The 17,621-nt window shown below is 35.3% G+C and overlaps 1 protein-coding gene across 2 annotated transcripts; it reads left to right on the forward strand.

The window, feature by feature from the left end:
• The first annotated feature begins 5,154 nt into the window (after nt 1-5,154).
• On the forward strand, nt 5,155-15,011 carry LOC127097162 (phosphatidylinositol/phosphatidylcholine transfer protein SFH8). Of its 2 annotated transcripts, none has more exons than XM_051035675.1 (14): nt 5,155-5,367; nt 5,776-6,079; nt 11,562-11,661; nt 11,801-12,067; nt 12,174-12,251; nt 12,355-12,456; nt 12,587-12,636; nt 12,727-12,826; nt 12,922-13,020; nt 13,117-13,230; nt 13,341-13,476; nt 13,772-14,175; nt 14,567-14,641; nt 14,753-15,011. In XM_051035675.1, exons 1-14 carry the CDS (start codon nt 5,361-5,363, stop codon nt 14,771-14,773), a joined length of 1,857 nt encoding a protein of 618 aa, XP_050891632.1. In that variant the 5' UTR covers nt 5,155-5,360; the 3' UTR covers nt 14,774-15,011. The 2 variants fall into 2 exon arrangements, with proteins under 2 accessions (XP_050891632.1, XP_050891631.1); XM_051035674.1 differs by having other exon boundaries at nt 5,156-5,394.
• Nucleotides 15,012-17,621: the final 2,610 nt, after the last annotated feature.

Here is a 17,621-nt window from a genome sequence, read left to right on the forward strand (position 1 = left end):
TTAAAACACACCGTCTTCATGAATGTGCATTTGATACGGACTTAACGCATTTTTGCGATTCCGATACGACTTAAACACATCTCATTCTCCAATGTGTACCCGATACAAATTTAAAACATATATATGATTCTAATAAATATTAAGCACATTTATGTCCAACTGCATATTCGATACAAATGTAATGAAATTTTGCAATTCTAATACAGCTCAAATGCACACCTCGTGTCCAAGGCCTATTAAACACACTTCTACATAGTTGTTGCACCCCTTCAGATCTAGCCAATCCTAGGGCATAATCGGTGGATCCTGGAGATGTCCACCTCGATCTGAGCCAAGCCTCAGGGGAAAGGACGAGGATCTTACCCTTGGCCGAGGAATGTTCCTCTATGACGCGGAACGCAATACAAATATAATTACCAAAACATCAACTTCGTCGATCTCCGACCTCATTCCGAAGAATGCAATCAATTCTCCAAACACGATGTACAAATTAGCATGCTACTTCTGTAAATTCTAAATACATCAAACAAATATGGCATCCAAAATTGGTAGTCGGCGTCATTCAAATGCACCAAGTTGCAAAAAGAAGGAGACTTATAGAGACATATTTTCCATTCCATTACAATCAAATGTGATGTTTCTTCTATGAAGCAAACAATAGAGGCTCTCATGCCCAAAATAGACATCCCACCATAGTTAAAGAATTCTCGTGGACTTACCCAAACTCTCAAACAAACAAAATTCCGCAGGGTAAAAGAATAAGTCCCAGAGTTACAACAATTCGTAAGCATTAATGATATAAAGCAAAGGACGACACAAAGCTCTAAAGCTAACAATGTTTAAAACATAAGGTAAAATATTTCATTAGATATAAAAAATTATAACACCTAAGGCATAAAAGTCTAGGAAACATTGTAGGAAATAAACAATATACGCAAAAGAAAATTAAGCTGAAATATTTGAAGTCGAGACATCAGAATCACGTCCCCGATTCACCCTAGAAGAAGACTTAAACAGGTCAAGTACCTTGACATAAATCACAACATCAGGATAAAACTTCCTCACATGTTCCACAAAGCGTTTTCGGACTCCAAACACGATATGCATAGTCTATTGAAGAGTGTCATGAAGCGCCTGCCTCAGGCTAACCACCTCATCTTGGAAAGCTTTCAAGGCCTCTACATTTTTGTGATAATTTTATACTTGGTGAGCCTTTTCCTCAGCAGAATCGGAAGCAACCTTATACTGGTCCTCTGCATTCCGAAGGAAACCTCCAGTTCGGTCATGCGAGTCATCGAGGTTGAAAGAAAGCCATTTACTTTCACCACCTTTCGCAAAGAGTTAGCAACACTAACTTATTCGTGTATCACAACTAGCTCCTCCTAAAGATTAATGCACTTTAGCTTCATGGCTTCAACATTCCTTTTCTAAGCACCCCTCTATTTGAAGGGACTACTTGGGAACAAGATATCACCCCGTCCAACATAGACAAGAGAAAAAATAGAAACAACTTTGAACATGTCATGAGCAAGTTCAAAATCCATTTCCATCTTATCCCCCTCAGGAAGAATTTGGACGAATGATAAGTCCAACGTCGAGACAATATCAGCCTCCTCCTAAAAAGTGCATGGAAGTTGGGAAAAAATATATGGTATCTTTATAAAGTGGGTCACCTCCTCAGAAACTTCTTCCTCAATGACACGAGTCCTTTTTGGAGAAACCTCATCCTAGGGGAGACGATTGATCCTCATCTCAAACCCTCTTTGTCGAAGCCATAAGTGAGATTGGTTTCCCCACTGACAAAACAGCCCAAACGACAACAAGATCCACCTTGAGCCGAAGAGCTAAAGCTTTTATAGTCGAGTTAGGAAAAGAGACCGGTGTAGGGGTTGTAGCCGCCAAAGGAGAGCGGCGCAAAAACAGAAATTCTAGTATTCGCCACAACCGAATACCTTGAGCATCAACAAGGCTTTGGAACATCTTCAACTTGCTTATCTTATCCATGCTATCTGAAAGACACAATTACACGTGTTAAAAAAAGCATTAAGACTCCACTATCACCAAATATTTCATTCATCTCATCAAAATCAACTCCAATCAAGATAACATGAATATCAATTCACTTCTTCCTCACATCGGAAAGAGGAACCTAATTAAGGATGAACCCGTCTTCATAGCCAATTCCTTGAAACCAGAATCACATTTCCTTTTTCATCGTCCCCTCGTCCATAGAAAAAGAACCCGACTTGGTATAATAGGAGTAAGTAGACTGATTAAAATGGAGCTTGGACCAATACTTTGGATACGTAAATTGACAGAATTGAGGAGAATCAACAGGGAAGTAGCATAAAATAGAATGAGTTGTGAAGGTGAGAGGTTTCACAAAGAAGAAGCTTCCCATGAAATTCCCCAATCCAAAGTGGAGGGGTCGAACCAAAGGTTGACTGGATGAAGACTAATAAGCCCATGATCATAAAAATTATTCGGGGAAGTACGCCTCAGATGAAAAAGATAAAAAATAAGCTAAAAGAGGGCTTCCAGTATTTATGCTCGACACACAGTTAGAAGACCATTATGTATGCCCATGATCCCAGATGAAGGCTAGGAAGGAGCAATTTTTAAATCTTTCAGGACGACTACCTCAATTTTAGAAAAAGGTGACGACTTCTCGGCAAATGTACTGATAGTGTTAAAGTAAGAAAAAGATATCGATTCCAAAGGGACTACTATTTGACAAAACAATAATTGTGCAAGTACAAAAAATAACAAAAGATAGTGTTTTTTGAGTTTGGATGCGAAAATTAAAAGTTATTCTGAAATAATACGAAAGCATACATGTTTTGTATGAAATCCCTTATTTCTTCCCTGCCCTATTATCACTGTTTATTTATGTCCTAATCATGCAAAGGTTGAGTACAACTATGCACCTTGTATCTCAATAGAATAGTACTAGTAGTAGTTGAAGTAGAAACCAATGATTAAGTTTTGGATAGAATTTTGGTTTATTGATATTAACTCCAAATCATATTATACAAATTTACACTGTAGAAATGTTTGGAAAGACAACTATTATAGAATCATATACAATTAGAATTTCAATGTAGCCAGCCAGCCACCAACTACCACCGTACCGACGGCGAATTCATGCAATTAATTTCAGAAAATATATTGGACCTACCAAAAGACACATGGTGTAGAATGATAGTGCATCAAATAATACTTGTAGGACCCTTAAAATGAATAGCTACCTACAGGTGAAAATTAAAATAATTACTGTCTTCTGTCCTTTTTATAAGAAATAAATCATTTTTTTAATTATCTTAATTATCAATCTATCTATCATAGTATTAAATATTTTTATATAAAAGTTGTTAAATTATTGAAGTAAGTTTTGACCTTAAAATTAAGGTTATTTGAATAACTTTATTTATTAGTATTTATTTATTATTATTAATCAATTATTTTAGTTTACTTTTTATTTATTTAGTTATTATTATTTTAATCAAAATTTATCCCACTAACTTTTAATAACTAACCACTAACTAGTTCTATTTTCTTAATTTTAATTATTATTATTTTTTATTGATTTTTAATTAAAACAAAAATATAAATTTATCATTTTTTTAGAAGTTACTTTATTAATATATGGACTAAATTGTTTGTTCGGTGAATGTAAGATTAATTTGTTATTTAATTCTTATATGCAATTCTAATTTGTGTTATTTATGTGCGATTGATGTTATCATCCCTATGATATGCTATTAAAATGAGCTATGGGGTCCTAAACTGGTGAGTTTTGATGGGTCTTGGATTTTTCAGATTTTTTAGGATCGATTCAAAAAATGTATTTCACATGACTCTTATATCTGCATCCGTATATGAATTTTGACTTAGGTCTAATTTTGTAGTGTTAAAAGAATGAGGTATTTTGAATTTTGCTTAAGAAGCAAGTAAACCCAAAATCTATAAATGGAGAGTAACCCTTATCGATTATTATACACAATAAAAGTGCAGATGCACATTTGAATAAAATCTCAGTTTTAGAGCAAAGAGTTACTCTCCATAAATTCTTCTTCTTCTTCCCCTATTTTGATAAATTCTAATTCCTTTTTTTTTTCAATTTCCATTTTTATTCTTCTTCCATTAACAATTGGACAGTGCAATTTCACAATCAAGGCTGATGATTGATTCACTCAAACGAAGAGTAAAGAACAAGAGGAATTCGATCGGTGTGATTGAATCTTTTTGTCAAAATTGTAGCGAAAATCTCCATAATTTTTGATAAATTTCCAATAATACCTCAATATCTATTTCATAACATTCCAAGATTTCTTTCTGAGTCCATAGAAATTTACTCACAGCTTCAACAACATATGTAATTTTATGCCATGTACAGACCATTACATACATATAACTACCACTGCTGAATAGTAGGACACCTTGCTTATTATTCTTTGTAATTGTTTATTATTCTTTGTAATTGTTTGGTCATTGTTGCTTGATAAGTTTTAAATGACCAGATAACAGAACATGCAAAAGTTTGGCATTATGCATGTTGACCTTGGCAATTTTGTTTGATGTAATCTGTACAACATTATTTTAGAAAGATCTCTATTGATCTCCATTTTAAGAGTCTTGTTCACAACACCTAGATCTTTCACAGCAAATTTTTACTTAAAAGCTTTCTTGAATTCATCTATATTTTTCTTATTTTTCCCAACAATAAGTCTATCATAAACAAAGCCCCAAAGAAGAATGTGGCTTAAAGGACAATCAAATTTCATAACTAGAAATCTCTTAGAAAACTCATTCACATTTCCTATGTTTAAATGTCTAATTTCAAGATTCAAATAAGAAATTCCAACCTTGAAATCTCCATCTTTCTTTTTTTACGTACTAAAATTATTTATAATAATAACTTTATAAATAAATATATAATATTAAAAAGAAGTTGACGTCATTAGGTAAATAAATATATTTACCCATCGAGCTCTCATATCACAGCATAGTATTTCACATCATTAATCATTTGGTGAATATATAATAATATTAATGGCAGCCTTGGCAAGCTGAAAGAAGCAACCGTTTCTGACTTTAATAATATCAACAACAGTTTTTCCTCATTTATTTTCACTTTCACCGTTTCTTTTAAATTAATTCTTCTATCTTCAATCCATTTTCCCCTCTTTCTGCCGACACCTACTACTACTATATCCAATTTTTAAAAACTTTATATTCTAAATTTTGTTCTTCTTCACTTTATTTATTTCCTCTTTTTTTCATGCTTCTTTCTAATTTCATACTTCCATTAAATCACAAATTCTCCGATAATTCTTTACCAATCTCAACCGCTTCTCCACATGTCAGGTCCTCTTGATCGCTTCGCTCGTCCATGTCAGTTTTTCTTTTTTTTGTGCTGATTTTCTTAACTTTTTATGTTTATTCATCAATTCAGTTTATGAATTTCACTTTGATGAATCCGATTATCTTGTATACTGATCTAGATCACTGAATTAACTCTAATTCAGATTATATCAGCTGAATTTAGTTTAATATTAATATAATTACATGCTGTATTAGTTAATTTAGGTTTAACAAATTATCAATACTGTTTGGATAATCTCATAATCTCATTTATATCTGAATTGTTCATGGAGATTTGAAAGTAATTTTGATTAATTAGTTGAATTGAAGCATAGGATTTAAATTTGGTTGACTTCTGCATTTGTTTTTTGTTTTTTTTAATTTTGGATTTGTTGAATTTTTGTTGATTAGGTTTTGAAGGTTTTTCTGGTCATCATGATGAAAGAAGGGAGCGGAAATCGGATTTTGAGAATTCCGAAGACGATAGGCGAACGAGAATTGGGAGTTTGAAAAAGAAAGCTATTAATGCTTCGAGTAAATTTAGGCATTCTCTTAAGAAGAAAAGCCGGAGAAAGAATGCAAGTCGGAGTAATTCGCTTGCCATTGAGGATGTTCGAGATGTTAAGGAGCTTCAAGCTGTGGATGCTTTTCGACATTCGCTAATTTTGGAGAATTTGTTGCCACCAAGACATGATGACTATCATACGTTGTTGAGGTTACTGAGCTTTTTTTTGCTTCATTGTTGATTTAACTATGTGGTTGAGATAGATTATCCGATATAGCATTTTTTATTATCAATATAGATGTAGATTGTCACTTTCTACTAGTAGCTTACTTATTGATAAAGTTCATAGAAATCATAATGGAGCTTTTCATTCTTTTGATAACAGAATTCTGTTTTGAAGAAATTACACAAGCTTGAACACTGTTTGCCTTATATAGATGCAAAACAGAGTGACCTGTGATAGCAGGTCACCACTATATCTAAACTGGCAGCTGCCAGTAACACCTTATACAAAGTGTATTCTGCCTATTCTAAGTGATATTCTAATACCCCCCCCACAAACTCATGGGGAGCTTGCAACCCTGAGTTGGTGCCTTAACTCCAGAAACTTGGTTGAAGGTAGAGGCTTGGTGAGGGCATCAGCAATTTGATCAACGCCTGGAATGTGGGCGACAGTAATTTGTTTAGCTAGAACCTTTTCCCTTACAAAGAAAAGATCAATCTCCATATGCTTAGTTCTTGAATGTAATATGGGATTGTGTGCTAACAACACAGCAGATTGATTGTCACACAAAACAAGGGGCTGTTGAGTAGGAATAGATAATTCCTGTAAAAGCGTTTGCAGCCAGAGAAGGTCAGCAGTTGCTTGAGCTAGACTTCTGTACTCAGCTTCCGTGCTGGACCTGGCTACAACCTGTTGCTTTTTGGACCACCAAGAAACTAAATTACCGCCAAAGTATATTGCAGCACCAGAAGTGCTTCTCCTGTCATCTGGGTCTGAGGCCCAGTCAGCATCACAAAACACCCTTAGAGAAGGTAGTTGATTAGGTGAGTGAGGAGAAATATGTAACCCATAATGGATAGTGCCCTTGAGATATCGGAGAATTCTTTTTACTGCAGCCCAGTGAGGCTCCAAAGGATGAGACATGAACTGACAAACCTTGTTTACAGCATAGGCAATGTCAGGTCGAGTAATAGTGGCATATTGAAGTGCTCCTACTACAGACCTATACATAAAGGGATCTGCCAAGGCTGGAGAGCCAGTTTTAGTAAGCTTGCAAGTAGATTGCATAGGTGAATGAACTGAACTGCATTCAGACATGTGAGTTTTGTGCAGTAGGTCTCTGAGGTACTTGGACTGAGTCAACAGTAATGAACCTTGGGCAGCAGCTTTAACTTCAATGCCAAGAAAGTAATCCAAGGTACCCAGATGCTTGAGAGAGAAAGCAGAATTTAACTTAGCAATAATGTCCTTTAAAAGAGAAGGACTGCTACCAGTGATGATTATATCATCAACATATACTAAAATGTAGACAGTGTGGCCAGCTGAACGAAGAATGAAAAGAGAAGGGTCACACCTGCTGGGTTTAAAATGGAGGTTAACAAGGGCAGTTTGCAACCGTTCAAACCACTGTCTGGGGGCCTGTTTAAGGCCATAGAGGGCTTTATGCAGTTTGCAGACAAGAGAGGCATTAGAGTCCACAAATCCAGGTGGCTGCTCCATGTACACTTCTTCAGTTAACAGACCATTTAAGAAGGCGTTGTTAACATCAAGCTGCTGAATTGACCACCTTTTAGTGAGTGCAATAGTGAGAATCAGCCTGATGGTAACCGGCTTCACAACCGGAGAAAATGTCTCATTGAAATCAAACCCTTGCTTTTGATGAAAACCCTTAGCAACCAAGCGAGCCTTATAACGGCTAACACTGCCATCAGGATTTTCTTTTATGCGAAAAACCCACTTGCAGCCAATGGCCTGCCTGTTGGGAGGAAGGGAAACAAGGGACCAAGTCTTGTTATGAGAAAGCGCCTCAAATTCTGCTTGCATTGCTTCTTTCCATTTAACATCAGCAAGAGCTTGTTTGACAGATTTAGGTTCAGCGTGAGTGAGAAGAACTTTAGGTTGAATAAACCCAGACTTTGCTCTAGTTTGCATAGAATGCGCATTTACAGGAACCTTAGAAACTGGAACAGCATTAGAAGGGATTAAGGCCTTAGATGCAACAACGGATGAGGATACAGAGTCAGATCTAGAAATAAGACTAGGGGTAGAGGCAGGCATAGCAGGCTCAGGTTCCAGAACAGGACTATCAAGGGAAACCTGCTGACTAGATTCATTAGAAGCTGCCAGACCATTTTGAGTGGGAGTTAAGGGAATGGCAGAAATAGGAATTGGTTTTGGAAGGCCTGATTGAGGTAACAGAGATTGCAAAGAGGACACAGAGTTGAATTTTGATGAAATTGAAACAGGAGGTACAACTTTGGTGGTGAACAACTCCAAGTATGGGAATCTTGACTCATTAAAGAGTACATCTTTTGAGATGTACAACCTACCAGAAGGTGACAAACACTTATAACCTTTGTGAGAAGCAGAATAACCAAGGAATAAGCATTCATGAGATCTGAACTCAAGTTTATGAGCATTATAAGGTCTCAACAAAGGGAAGCAGGCACAACCAAAAACTTTGAGGAATTTATAATCTGGCATAGATTTAAAAAGTAGGCAATAAGGAACCTGAGACTGAATGGAAGCAGAGGGAAGTCTATTAATTAAATAGACTGCAGTAGAGAAAGCAAAATCCCAGTAGGTTAGAGGTAATGAAGCTTGACTCAACAGTGTAAGGCCCAAATCCACAATGTGCCTATGTTTTCGTTCAACTACCCCATTCTGATGATGAGTATGAGGGCATATAACTCTGTGTACTATTCCCAGTTCAGTGAGGAATTTGCTGAAGGGTCTGAATTCCCCACCCCAATCTGACTGGACAGCTTTGATAGGATGGCCAAGTTGAAGTTCCACTAAAGTTTTGAACTGTTTGAAAATACTGAGTGCTTCAGCTTTGGATTTAAGTAGATAAATCCAAGTGAATTTAGAAAAGGCATCCACAAAAGAGATATAGTAACTAAACCCTTGAGTAGATGGTTGAGGTGAGGGACCCCAAATATCACAGTAGACAAGTTCTAGAGGAAAATTGTAAGACGTGTGTGAAGATGGGGAATGAAGTCTATGAGCTTTGCCAGCACAACAAGCAGAACAGAAATGATCATGACTTTTATTATTAAAGGAAATATTACAGCTTTGAAGCACAAGTTTTAGAGTATTGACATTAGGGTGGCCTAATCTTAAATGCCATACATTGAACAAACTAGGAGAAATACTAGTAGCATTAATGCTAGGTACAACTTTATTTGTAGAAACTAAAGGCATGGCAGGACTGGAGACATTAAGCAGAGGGAACTGATAAAGACCATCTGAGCCAACTTTGCCAACCAGGAGGACAGCATTAGATACCTGAGATTTGACAAGGCAAGTATCAGCTGTGAATAAAAAATAAACATGATTATCACTGCAAAATTTGCTGACACTGATAAGATTTTTAGTGATGGATGGAACATGTAAGAGATTTTTAAGAGTGAGAGGTGTGTGAGGTTGATAAGTTGAGAGGAAATGGCTAGAACCAGTAGAGTCAATAGGTAGACCTTGCCCATTGCCTATATAAATCTGATCAGGTCCCTCAAAAGAAGTGCCTTGTTGAATGTTATTAGCATCATTGGTAACATGAAATGAAGCACCTGAGTCTGGATACCAGGATGCAGCAGAGGTTGAAGGAGCAGCATTAGCAATGAAAGTGCTGGGAGCCAAAGGCATAGCAGGCTTTGCTTGAGGCCTTGTCCACACATTTGCAGGAAATTGTCCATAAGGCATTTGAGGAGTGGACCAATGAGCAGTGTTATAAGGACTTCCATAATAAGACTGAGGCTGGAACTGTTGGTTGAACCTGTGCCAACAGTTGAGGGCTGAGTGTCCAACTTTGGAACAAACCTGACATTGTATTCCAGAGTTTCTGCCACCTCTACCTCTTCCACTTTTACCTCCTCTATTGGACCTTCCACCTCTAAAACTGGAATAATCAGGTTCAGAAGTATGAGAGGGAGGATTGGAAGGAGAAGAATCAGTGTATCCAGATTGAGTAGTGTCAGGAGAGGTAGGTTGAGACGTGGCATGAGTGAGATTAAGCGAAGCCAGATCAGGGACTGATTGCTTCTTGAACTTGTTCAGCCTCAATTCATGAGCAATCAGAAGGATTTCCACTTCATCCAAATCCATATCTCCAAACTTGCTTTCAACAACAGAGACTACAGAAGCATACTCACTAGGAAGGCCTTCAAGAATGACATCGATGTGATGCGTAACTGGAACTGAATCACCAATCGATGCCAACGCATCCACAATCGTACGAATTTTCAACAGATAATCAGAAACCGATTGCGAATCAAGAGATGAAGCACGCAATTCAACGCGAAGTTGACGTGCACGCGCGCGAGTCTGCTTCTGGAAATAATTGAACAACCGATCCCAAAGTTGATGTGAATGCGTGCATCCAAGAACACGTGACAGGATCTCGCTCGAAAGCGTCGATTGCAACCAAGACAGGAGCAATTGATCCTTCTGAAGCCAAGACGAGTACGTAGGACTTACCGTACCTTGACGGCGAGCTTCATCGTTCACGAATTTCGGTGGAATTTGAGTGCAAATAACAAGATTTGTGAGGTTGTGCGCGTTGATATATGGCTCCACTTGTTGGCGCCAGAGATGAAAATTTTTCTCATCAAGCTTGTATGCGATCTTGAGAGCGAACTGCAAGCGGCGCGATTCATCAATCACTGCCGCCGCCGACGGCGAGGTTGGGGATGTAAGATGAGCGGAAGACGGCGAACCTGACGACGAGGATGACGCCATGGATCGTAACTAACTAAACTGATACCATGATAAAGTTCATAGAAATCATAATGGAGCTTTTCATTCTTTTGATAACAGAATTCTGTTTTGAAGAAATTACACAAGCTTGAACACTGTTTGCCTTATATAGATGCAAAACAGAGTGACCTGTGATAGCAGGTCACCACTATATCTAAACTGGCAGCTGCCAGTAACACCTTATACAAAGTGTATTCTGCCTATTCTAAGTGATATTCTAATACTTATAAAGATTGCAGTGATTGTTACTAAAGTATGGTTAATGGTTTTGTTATACGTCTGCTTAAAGTGAGTCACTGATTTAGTTTTTGAAATTGTAGGTGCCGGGTAATTTTGTTCCTAAAATTAGTAAAATTTCAAAGTAATGTAAATTCTTTTGAGTTGTTCAATTCAGTATTGTCTTTGATGTAACAATGTAAACGAGGATGTTCTATTCTAGAGATCATTTTGGAACTTTTCAAATTTTAGGGACCAATTTTGAACCCTACAATTATGGGACTATAATCAATGATTCACCCGCTCCTCTACTTACTACGAGTTATCTGTGTAGATCGGTTTGAATCACAACATTCATACTTCAGATTACACATAGAAGTTATGGCATTTTGTGTTTTGCATAGAGGGTATCATTTCTGGTTTAAACTGGAGATTTTACAAATGACACATTCACCTTGGATTTTAATTTAAAATTTGAATTAGCTGACTTTATTGCAGATTCTTGAAAGCAAGAAAGTTTGACGTCGAGAAGGCAAAGCATATGTGGGCTAACATGATCCAATGGAGGAAAGAGTATGGTACCGATACAATAATGGAGGTGAGTAGTCCAATCTAAAAATATACCCAACCTTTTCTTTGGGTTTTCTTCTTTGGTTAATCATATTTAAATTGATCCCCCATACATTTTAGTCTTGAATTTGTTGTTCACACTTTACCTCCTTTGGTTTCCTCTCTAGGATTTTGAGTTCAGTGAGTTTAACGAAGTCCTACAATACTATCCACATGGTTATCATGGCGTTGATAAGGAAGGAAGACCTATTTATATCGAGAGGCTAGGTAAAGTTGATCCCAATAAGCTTATGCAAGTAACTACCATGGAAAGGTATTTAAAATACCATGTACAGGGTTTTGAGAAAACGTTTGCTGTTAAGTTTCCTGCTTGTTCTATTGCTGCAAAGAGACACATAGATTCAAGTACAACCATTTTGGATGTTCATGGCGTGGTAAGTTTAATGTCTTAGTGATCTTGACTTGAAATTTTCCTTGGCACCATTTTGACTTAAATTTAGTCAATAACTAGTTTGCATTATTCTTCCTTATGCTCTGTAGGGTTTCAAAAACTTCACAAAGACTGCACGGGAACTCATCATGCGACTGCAGAAAATTGATGGTGACTACTATCCCGAAGTATGTTGCTTTCATCATGAATTTTTTGATAGTTTTCAATTCTTCATGGCTTTTGAACTTATTCATCTATTAAGTGTTCTAACCTGTAAATGATTCAATGCAGACATTATGCCGGATGTTCATAATCAACGCTGGTCCTGGTTTCAAGCTTCTTTGGAACACAGTGAAAACATTTCTTGATCCCAAAACTAGTTCAAAGATAAATGTATGTATTCATTATTGAGTTATTAGTTATATTTGTTTATTTTCTTAGTATTTCCATCAAATAATAATGTTTCACAGTTGACAGACTACTCTATATATATAGGATTAATTAATAATTAATGTTCAATTAGGTTCTTGGAAACAAGTTCCAGAATAAGTTATTTGAAATTATTGATGTCAGGTAACTATGCATTGATGTTCTTAATCGTGTTATTTCTCAATCAACTTGTATTATCGTTAAGACATTCTTTCCATCTGTGTGGTTTTTCAGTGAGCTGCCAGAGTTTCTTGGTGGTAATTGTACTTGTGCAGATCAAGGCGGTTGTATGAGGTCAGATAAAGGACCATGGCAAGACCCAAACGTTATGAAGGTTTGATTATGTAAATTTTAGACTATTTTTACCAAAATGCATATGCTAGTTATCTTTGTTTTTGCATCTCAGCTAAAACAGTTGCATGAATGCAGATGGTTCTAAATGGGGAAATACAATGTTCTAGACAAATAGTAACTGTTACTAATGATGAGGGGAGAGTAATTGAATGTGATAAGGTGTCTTATCCAATGGTATAGTTTGTAATACCATCTTAGTTACTTCATGAATTAAATTTTTGGATTTTATATTTCTGAATTCTGATAAATTTTGTTTGGATTTTGGGGCAGATAAGAAGTAGTGATACATCAACAGCGGAATCAGGATCTGAAGTTGAAGATATCACTTCCCCTAAAGCAAGTGGGAATTATACAAACCCTAGGTTGACTCCTGTCCATGAAGAAGTAAGTGGCAATTAAATTGATATTGTTATTGCAAAAGGAAAGAAACAAACAGTAGATTTGATAGAAAAATGTTTCAATGAATTAAATACAACTGCTTTGTGTTTGTCCAGGCAAGGTTGGCTGGTAGGGCTGGTCTTTCTTCCGGTTTCTCAGAGTATGATGAGTACGTTCCCATGGTTGACAAGACTGTTGATGTTGCATGGAAGGAGAAACAAGTGACAACTCATAACTCATATGGCACAACAGGTTGGACACGTGATATGCAGTTATTGAATTTGATGCCCCATCATTTGCATATGAAATATATTCAATATGGTTGTGGTTTTATACAACTTTCACATTTTTTCAAAGAATTAAAATATTCACAATATGCCTTAAATGTTTTGAACTTTATGGTAAAAGTATAAGGAATTTGTATGTTTTCATGATGAATATATAGCAAGTTTCTCTATGTTTTAGTTTTAGATTTACATTTGACTAGTTATTGACATCCAAGAAAAGTATGTATGTTTGTTCGTAATGCATGTGTTGTTTGTTGCAGAAAAATATCTATCGAGGAATGGAGCATTGGATGGAAAGCGTACATATATCTGGGCTATTATCATTGGCTTCTTTGTTGCCATTTTTACTTTTGCTCGTTCAAAAACATTTCGTATGACTAAGGGAATAAAAGACACCGAATCTGACAGTCTCCAAAATATGCCTAACTTGTCGGTTAGTGCCGAACGAATAACCAAGGAGGAATCTCGTCCCCCATCACCTGCTCACAGATCAGCAGAGGAAGAACACGCCTCATCTACTTTGAAACGCCTTTGTGTTCTCGAAGAAAAGGTTGAAATGCTGCAGTCAAAACCTAATGTAATGCCATGTGAAAAAGAGGAGCTTCTGAATGCTGCTGTTTATCGCGTGGATGCATTGGAAGCTGAATTGATCACTACAAAGAAGGTAACTGTATTACACTTCAAAAAATTAAAGTTATTGTTTCCTGCTGTTTTATTATAAGCATATCTCCGAGTTTTGAGTTTACCCATAATAGACATGTAGGTAGATTACTGCTTAGAGTTAGGATTCTTGTCTGCCAAATTGTACATGTGAGATCTTTGTTTTATCACACAGGTCCAGGGAACTTGATCTGTGTTAGACTTGCATAGAAAAAACTTTAATAGCTTACTTTATGGTCTAGTCAATTATATATTTTTTACTCTATTTATTCTCTTTCTGAACTGTCTCTGGGAAGTTAACTTTTTACCATTTAAACTAAGATTAGCTTAGTGCTAAATGTTCAATGAATTCGGTATATATTTATACAAATTAGTGCTTTCCGTCTTCTACGCAGGCTTTATACGAAGCTTTGATTAGACAAGAAGAACTAATGGCATACATAGACAGTCAGGAAAGAAGAAAATTCGAGGTAGGTCAAAGATATTTTGCATTTTGTGTAGTTTCAAAGTTTAAAAATCGAAATACTTGATACTATCTTGCACGACAAGTCTTAAATGTATTATCTGTTTTTGTAAAGCAGAAAAAGAAATTTTGCTGGTGAAGAGATAACTGTACAGAAAGAAGCTGTTCCTCGAATTTTGTGCTTTGTATATTTGCACTGTGAGTTTGTCTTCATATTGGCTTGTCCATTTTCAGAATAAAACTATTGTGTGATGGAAAACTATATATGTATACATATGGCTACTTATCTTTCTCTAAATTTTAGTAATATTGTTTGAGTGTTGAATTGTAAATTATTGCATGACATTTATGAAGCTCACTTTAAGTTTTAAGTTGAAGTTTGATCCATCTTCATTGTAAGAACTTTTATAAACTGGCCTTTGCTTAAAGTTGCACGTTAGTAGGAGAAACTTAATTTGGAAAGATAATCATTATAAAAGTCTAAATTGGTTGGTTGGAATTAGGTGGGTGTATGGCTGGTTCCTTAATGTAAAGACTTTCAACTCATCCATTAAATTTTAAGAACTTTTCAATGATGATTACTACGCTTTAATTATTAATAGGAGCAACAAGACAACTGCGTATCTTTCAGGACCAAATCAAATGTTTTATTCGAATTCATCAAAGGGGTTTTTGGTTTGATATTATCAATGACTGGGTTTTAGATATATTATAGTTTTTAGATAGAACAAGAAAGGGGAAGAGAATAAGCTGTGTCAGCTCACAAGATTTTCCTTGTATGTTTGTTTTATTTCAGTTAGGAAAGTTTTTATTTTAAAATAATTTTAATTACAAAGAGGTACTGTACTAAACTTATTGCACTCATCATAATGAAAATCCTTCTTTTTGATTCTTCAATATTTGATAGACAACAAAAAGTACTATTTTTGGGCAATATGAAAGTGTTGCTAATCTCCAATAAACTAAATTTGAGTGTTGATAAAATGAAATGAATACTGATTTACACGCCCTTGATTCTACTAAAACTTGGTCTGTTATTGATCTCTTTTATGGCATGAAACATATTGATTGTAAATGGATACTCAAAATAAAACATCATTTAGATGACTCTATTGAGAGATATAAGTCCAGATTAATGGCGGATGGATACACACAACTTGAAGGTTTGGAATTTTTTACATTTTTTTTTTCATGTTGACAACACTTGGAAGATTTTTTGCTTTAACTTCAATTTAAAACTGGTTTTGAGCAACTTAAAGTAAGCAATGCTTTTTTCATGGTGATTTACATGTGAAGTTTATATGATTTTACCCGCGGGTTAAACATTAAAACCGATAATTCTAAAACTATCAAAGTTTGCAAGCTTCATAGATCCAAATGGATTTAAGCAAACTAATAAACAACGGATTGCTCTTTTAGTTTATATAGATGATACAGTCCTTTTGGATAATAATTTTGCGAAAATGAAAAGGTTAAATGATTTTTCAATAATAAATTCAAAATCAAAGATTTAGGTTAAGTAAGTTTTTCAATAATAAATTCAAAATCAAAGATTTGGGTTAAGTAAGTTTTGTTTTTTAAATCTTAAAGTTGCTAGATCACCAGAAGTACTCTTAATCAAAGAAAATAGATTATGGAATTGTTGGAAGATACATACATGTATTACTCTTGCATCAAAATCTTATTTTAATTTGTACGATTCTTCTATTAAATTTTATTACATTGATTAACTTTTGTATATAACTCAATAAAGGAGATTGATACCTAATCGGTCTAAAATAATGCAATTAGCGGTACAATAATAACCATTAATACAATTAATTATTTAATACCATCATTCCTAAACCCTTAAGTTGGACTCTGAATAGAAACGAGATAAAGTTTGGATAAAAGAAAGAAAAAGTTTGGTGTAGAGAGAGACTTTGTTAGAACATCGACAAGCTGAGACGAAGATGAAATTGAAAACGATTTGACGAGACTAGATTCTAGCTTTTCTGAGATGATGTGAAAATGAATTTCAATGTGTTTGGAACGTTCGTGGAAGACTGGGTTGTATGCTAAATACATAACAGAGCAGTTGTCGCACTACATAGAAGTAGGATTCGGAAAAATAATGTAGAGGTCATTGAATAAATAATGTAGTCATTGGACTTCACAACTAAGACTTGCAATGACTCTATATTTTGCTTCTAGGCTTGAGGGAACAATAATGTAGTGGACTTCGCAACTAAGACTTGCAATAACTCTATATTTTGTTTTTGGGCTTGAGCTAGAGACGGTGATTTACTTCTTTGATTTTTATGAAATTAATGATTTTTCAAGAAAGATGACATTAATCGGTGACAGAGCTTCGTGTTGTGGGACAAGTAGCCCAATCACTATTTATAAAAACAAAAAGCAAAAAATTAGTTTTAGATGAATAGAATAAGTTTAGTAAGCATAACATGATTTTAAATATTATAATATACGTAGGGCAGTTCGGAAGTGAGTTGAGATAAAAAAATCTCATGGACTCAAAAAAGTAAAGAATAATAATATTGAGACTTAGTATGTAACAACTTTTTATGCAACATGACAAATTTTATGGATAGAAATGGTGATCGAAGAATCGAAAGTCATTGAACATGATAAGGTGAAGTTGTTGGTTGATAACAAGTCAATAAAAGATCTAGTCAATCATCTTATGAGTCATGGAAAGAATAAACATATAAAGAGAAAATATCATTTCCTTAAAAATCAAATGTATCATTTCCTTAAAAATCAAATGAATAAACAAAAACGTGAGTTGAAATATTTCAAATCAAAATTGCAATTTCCTGATATGTTTATCAAACCTTTAAAGAAAGCAAGGTTTTAGGAGTTGAAGAAACTAATGAGCATAGGAAGTTTAGAGAACATGAATTAGGTGAAACATGAATAAACATGAATTAGGTAGAGTGTTGTTTAGAGAACATGAATTAGGTAGAGTGTTGTTTAATTAATTCATG

This window comes from Lathyrus oleraceus, chromosome 6 (genome assembly GCF_024323335.1).
Source record: "Lathyrus oleraceus cultivar Zhongwan6 chromosome 6, CAAS_Psat_ZW6_1.0, whole genome shotgun sequence".
NCBI lineage: Eukaryota > Viridiplantae > Streptophyta > Magnoliopsida > Fabales > Fabaceae > Lathyrus > Lathyrus oleraceus.

Bases quoted from the DNA above. Each gene is read 5' to 3' on its own strand.
- LOC127097162 (XM_051035674.1), top strand. From the start codon at position 5,361: ATGTCAGGTCCTCTTGATCGCTTCGCTCGTCCAT. The intron at 5,395-5,775 runs GTCAGTTTTTCT...TTTGTTGATTAG, and splicing joins TGATCGCTTCGCTCGTCCAT to GTTTTGAAGGTTTTTCTGGT. The intron at 12,252-12,354 runs GTATGTTGCTTT...GATTCAATGCAG, and splicing joins ATGGTGACTACTATCCCGAA to ACATTATGCCGGATGTTCAT.